Source organism: Pygocentrus nattereri, chromosome 14, assembly GCF_015220715.1.
Source record: "Pygocentrus nattereri isolate fPygNat1 chromosome 14, fPygNat1.pri, whole genome shotgun sequence".
Taxonomy (NCBI): Eukaryota; Metazoa; Chordata; class Actinopteri; order Characiformes; family Serrasalmidae; genus Pygocentrus; species Pygocentrus nattereri.
The window spans coordinates 6,895,301-6,901,145 of NC_051224.1; the positions used below are offsets into that span (position 1 = coordinate 6,895,301).

General features: G+C 40.7%; 1 protein-coding gene across 1 annotated transcript; it reads right to left on the reverse strand.

Annotated features, from left to right (window-relative positions):
* Positions 1-1,061: 1,061 nt before the first annotated feature.
* kdelr2a (KDEL endoplasmic reticulum protein retention receptor 2a) lies at positions 1,062-4,763 on the reverse strand. Its single transcript, XM_017705851.2, has 5 exons — positions 4,477-4,763; positions 3,307-3,407; positions 3,023-3,181; positions 2,389-2,641; positions 1,062-2,190 (listed from the first exon to the last, which is right to left on the reverse strand). Exons 1-5 carry the CDS (start codon positions 4,565-4,567, stop codon positions 2,156-2,158), a joined length of 639 nt encoding a protein of 212 aa, XP_017561340.1. The 5' UTR covers positions 4,568-4,763; the 3' UTR covers positions 1,062-2,155.
* Between the last annotated feature and the right edge of the window lie 1,082 nt (positions 4,764-5,845).

Sequence of the window (5,845 nt, forward strand, 5' to 3'; positions counted from 1 at the left end):
AATTGAATACTGCTGTGAAAGATGTCCAAGATACTACCCCTGTTACATTTTCCTGCTTTACATGTTATCAGGACAAAAAAAATCTAAATGGTAACTTCACAGAAGGAAAAAACCTTAACTTTGAAAAGACATTAATGGAACAAGATTTATTTCCTATGTCTATTGGTCAAAACTACTTTATTCAGTGAATGGGAAATGTTCACACATTTGTCTTTTCAGACCACACAAAATGCACTAACTGCAACACTATTTTTGCACTATATCTATGAATGTCGGCTGTATTCTCTTCTCAAGATTATGGAATTGAATGGGAAAGATGACTCGTGTTCTGGTACCTTTGTACAAAAGTCTGAAGGTTTTCAGTGATTTCACAAGCTTATGTTGATGTATGAAACTGCCTCATGAAAAAAACTCATACTTACCCTATTTCTCCTGCAGCATGCTTACAATAACAGTGCAGCAAGCGCTATTCCACCATGACACGGCATTACCTTATATTGCATCATACTTTTGATGGTACTACTGAAAACATGTGGTCATTAATTTCTAAATCTCATATTGTGCTGCCATAGCGCACCTCTGGTTCTACTTCCAAAATGCTTTAGGATCACGGTTACGAACCAAAACAGTTTTATATAGTATTGTAGTTTTTTTTTTTATATCATGACACTATTACTGAAAGCTATAGTACACATTTAACTGACCAACGTGATCTCTCTCTCTCTCTCTCTCTCCCTCTCTCTAGTTCTATATTTTAAAATATCTAACCAATGTAAGGTACTGTTTTGCATTTCAAAACAAAACATTGCATGGCAATGTAAAGCTTTCAGTTGCTGTGCTATTGCTGTATACTGGAAAGTTATGCAAATTAAAGTTTAGTATCTAAAGTACTTTACCTTTAGGTATTAAACTTTTAAGTATTTAATACCTAAAATGTGATGATTAAGCACAATGCTTCACAAGTGGTTTAGATGTTTAATACAGTATTGTCCAAACAATGTAGAGAATATTATTCTTTACAAGGAGCCTTACAAGACTGAAAAGCAAAAACTGAAACAATGGCCTGTAAAATTGTTTATTGGAGGTGGTAATATGTAAAAGCAAACTTTAAAAAAAAAAAAAAAAAGGGAAACCCTACAGGAATGACTCAAGTTGGGGGGAAATATTCAGGATGATGAACTTAGAAATGAATATCTTTATGAACTAAAAAAATGCAGTTCTATGCAAGCCATATACACACACTCCAGTTTTTGATAATATGCACACCACGTTAAATTCCATGTGCTTTTTTTGCGATAAATTACTGCATGTCAACAACAAATATTTAGTTGCATTGGATACTATTATCTTAGTCTGTGTTGTGCATGTTGTATATTACATCATGACCACTGATGAATGACTACAGCCCTAAGAGAGATACAAAACCCACAGTAATTTGGAGCCAATACATAAAGAATACAAACTTATCAGTGCTGAATGAATTGGCAGTACAAAACATCCTCCTCACATTCGCTTCTTTACACAAAGGTTTATGCATTTACAAGGGGGCATCTCTGCTTATATACTGTACAAAGTGTAGCTGAAATAAGGCATTGTGTGATTTAATGAAAAACCTTGAAATTTCACTGAAATCTAGTCAATCATTGTATATTGTGATGCTATTTGGCATGGAAAATAAAGAACTGGATGTGCTCAAACTAATGCATTGTTCTATTGTTCAGTACATGTTTCTCAGGCCAAGTTTCAACACTCCTGCAGACATCAGACATGTCATGAGTATTCAAAAGTACATGTAATAAGCAGAGTTTGTAGGGTTTTTTCTTTTTTTTTCTTTTTTTTTTAATCAAGTCAATTTTTAACATTTGGAGCTTCATCCTGTAGTACACCTCACTTAGAAAAGTTTTATTTTTTTATTTTTTTTTTTAACAGCACTAAAAAGGTATTGCAAGATGCTGAAAACAAAAATTCGGTTGCCAGATCCAAGATAAATCCTCATTGCAGTTCATGGCGCCGTGTCATTTTTATCCAGGTGACATTTCACAAACACAGCTACAGTTTCACATACGTGTTCTGTCTTCGGCGTCTTGCTGTGGCATTACTGGCCCATGCCCCCCTGCGAGTCTGAATGGTGACACAGGTCTCTGTTCTTTGGCACTTATGCTGGCAGGCTCAGCTTCTTTCCCTTCAGCACTGTGTGAACCAGAGAGACCGTCAGAATAGGGCCTTCAAAACCCTTCATGGTTATGACACGATTACTGTTAAAATCCGGTATTATGTTATTGCTCACAAACCCTTAATCATTTTTGTAACATTTAATATCTTAGAATTTTTAATAAGGAACAGAATAAAATCAACTAAACCTCAGTCATGTCATGTGCTGAAGCTCACCTTTTGTGACATAAAGATAGAAGAAGTCACAATAGAGGATGGTCTGGACCACCCCAGCCACAATGGCGATCATGTCAAAGAAGCCCTCAAAGTAGAACCTCCAGATCCAGTTGAAGAGGTAGAGAGCACGGTAGACGCCCAGGCAGAACAGGTAGTGGGTGGTGATGGTCTCAGCCTCTCCTGTCTTGCTGATCATGAAAAGCTGAGGCAGAATGGCCACTGACTCAAGGTAGATGGAGAAGGTCCATAGGATCTGTGTGCATAACATAACAGGGTTTTCTTTTTTGATATTTACATTTATGGCATTTGGCAGATGCTCTTATGCAGAGCGACTTACAGTTTGATCATTTAACACAGGTAGGCTAAGGTGGTGTTAGGAGTCTTGCCCAAGGACTCTTATTGGTTTAGTGTAGGGTCCTTACCCAGGTGGGGATTGAACCCCAGTCTACAGCGTAGAAGGCAGAGGTGTTACCCACTACACTAACCAACCACAGTGTTACAGAGAACGTAAGTAACAAAAGTTAGTTGCACCTAGATATGACAAAAAGAATGCAAGTACTGTATACAGGTCTCTCATTAACAGTACATAAACCTGAAGAACCTGGGCAGGCTAACTCATTTATCGCCAACATACCTCCAATGGAGAGAAGTCGTGGTTGACCAAAAAGGCCAGGCCTCCAACTGGAACTACAAGGAACTCGACTCTGAAAGTGTCATGGTTCCCATCATAAGTGGCCCTGAACTTCGCATAGATTAAGTAGACAGTGGCATAAGCGCATCCAATGTAGATGACCTGTTGTGAGAAATGAGACAGTGCTTTGACAAACACAACCAGTACGGCAGTTTGTGCCTCTTTACTCAACGTACAAAACGATCGTGTTAAATTATTCCTCTATTGAAATGCAACAAGTCATTTACCTTCATGCTCGTGTTGTAGAGGGATATGAAGGATGTGAGGAGATCCAGATAGCGTGTTGTGAAAACCAAGGCAAAGAGTATCTGGCTTTTCCCAGAGATTCCTGTGAAGCACAATTATCGTACAACTTCAAAAGTGTAACGTTAACAGCACTTCCCCGCTTACTGAGTCACAGGGGCTAATAAGGGCACGATAAGAAAAGGCAGTTGCAGAGTTGAGGGCATGTCTCCGCGGAGCACATACCACTCGCCCTGCAACCCAACTGCTGTGTGACATACAACGTACTGCCACGTCAAAAGAAAGCACGTAAGTTTTGGGGTGCATGCTGAAAAACGTAGGTTCATCGTTTACTTCAAACACAGCATTTTGCATCGATCCGTATGGACAGCTGCGCGACTTTGGCTTCTCTTGATCGACTTTTAATGACAGACCCTTGCAGAATAAGTTGCAACAGTTTATATGTGGCGCAAACTACGAATTACACCGTGCATTCACGACTTGATTTAGGGTAACTAAACCTATTCTGATCAAGGGCATCGCGCCAAACAAAACCATCAGATTTAATAAGTTATGTTACAAGCTAGCCACGTTACCACATACAACGCTTCACTTCCAACCACTGCAAATACCAGCCTGAGTAACGTTATCCAGGCTATTACAACACAATCATGGAGATGGATGACCACAAACGCAAAAACACAAACATAGAGCCAATTATTCTCTACAGTCGTGTTGACGAACATTAACGTTAGTTTTCTGAATCAGGTTAGCAACAAGACCGTTAGCTAGCCTGCTGGCTAGTCAACTAGCCAAATAGTTATCCATCTCTAAGCAAGCAAGAGTCGACAAATGTAGATGTCTAGATAATATACATGCATGTTACACAAATTAAGACTGTACTGCAATCTAGTTACTCTGAATGTTACCTGGAAATTAACCACTGCGGTCTGAATTCGACATATTTTGCTGAAAATAAGATAGCTAGGTTAACCTATCTGGCTAACGCTAGGTAGCTAAACGAATTAGCGCCCGCGGGCAGCACTAATACAGTCACACTGCGGCTTGAACGAGCAGCTAAGACTCGGTTACAGGTGAACAGGCAGCGATTAAACCAGGTTACGTGCTAACTTTCTAAAAAGCACGTCTGTTTGCCAGCTAGAGCGCCAACGTACCTGCGCAAGACCTGGTTTTCCATATTTTGAGCAGCAGAATGATGATGGCTGCTAAGTGGGACAGGTCTCCGGCCAGCCTGAAGATGTTCATTGTAGCTTCTGGTGGTTTTTACTTCGAACAGGAGAAGACAGCCGTTTTCGTCCGCTGTTATTCCAAGTATGAAACGCCTGAAATTCGCTTTAGCCGGTTTCCTACACTTTTCCAGTGCATTCCTCCTAGAAATATGGCGAACAGGGGGCGACGTGGCCGGTGGACGTGGCCAAGAGTTAAATTACAATGCAAGCCGGGAAAAGTAGTAAGAGAAGCGGAGGCGACGCCAGCGTGAGGGAGACCCGCCTACAAGAGTGAGCCTGGGCGTGGGGGTCCAGGAGCTTTGCACCTCAGGAGCGAGGGCCGGGCGTCCGTGATAGCGGGAGGAGTAGTAGATAAATACGGGACTGTGAAAGAGTTTAAACGATTACCTTCAAAAAGACCACTGTGCTCGTTATCAGCAATGTGGCAGTGTGATTTTACTTTAAACAGCTCTTAGCCTGCACTCGTGAGTCTTAACAGTCACTAGCAAGTAAAATCCAGATGATTAAGCGGCATTTGACGTTATTTGTCATGTTAAGCTGTGTTCTGTGGTGCAGTGTTATATATCTCAGCCTGTCTAGTTTAACAGAATTGGTGAATTTTTTTTTATCATTTTCATGATTTCTCTCACTGCAATGCCCAGCAGACATTGCAAAATTACACAAAACAAACCTTTGCTGGAAATTTCTGAGGTGTCAACCAATCCTGATATTAGCATAGCCGCTGACCTGTAGTCTAATTTTAAATAGATACAACCCAGTTAGCGTTAGTGCAGCTCTTCATTCAGTTACCACTTTATTCAGCACAAAGTGGACAGAGCTCTCAGCCAGAGAAAAGAGGCCAAACTCTAGAGAGCCAGGTAGCTACCTTGTTAACTTTAAGTTGTCCTCCTCATCCTCTTCATCATGACACTCACCGAAGTTCTAAGATATTCCACAGGAGCCATAACATTAGCCATGTGGCCTCCTTCTGCATTCTGTGGAGCCCTGCTGGTGACTTCTTGTATGAATAATAATAATGCGTGGCCCTGCCTTATTATCGTGTGGGAACGAGATCCTAATGCGTGGCCATGACTTAGTAAGGCGTGGGAACGAGACCACGGCATACTAAGTTATAGCCACGCACTAGGAACTCGTTCCCACACCTAACTAAGTCGTGGCCACGCATTATTTTTATTTATACAGGGTGTCAGAAAACAGAAAGCATTCAGAAAACATCTAACAGTTGTAGTTTTAAAAGTTCCCCCCTTCTTTACAATACATCATCTAAAGGAGGTTGTCCATGTGTTTGAACCAG

Excerpts from the sequence above, each read along its gene's own strand:
- kdelr2a (XM_017705851.2), bottom strand. The coding sequence starts at position 4,567 with ATGAACATCTTCAGGCTGGCCGGAGACCTGTCCCACTTAGCAGCCATC. Across the intron at positions 3,408-4,476 it reads GAAAACCAGGTCTTGCGCAG|GAATCTCTGGGAAAAGCCAG; the intron begins GTACGTTGGCGC and ends TGTGCTTCACAG. Across the intron at positions 3,182-3,306 it reads TCTACAACACGAGCATGAAG|GTCATCTACATTGGATGCGC; the intron begins GTAAATGACTTG and ends TTCTCACAACAG.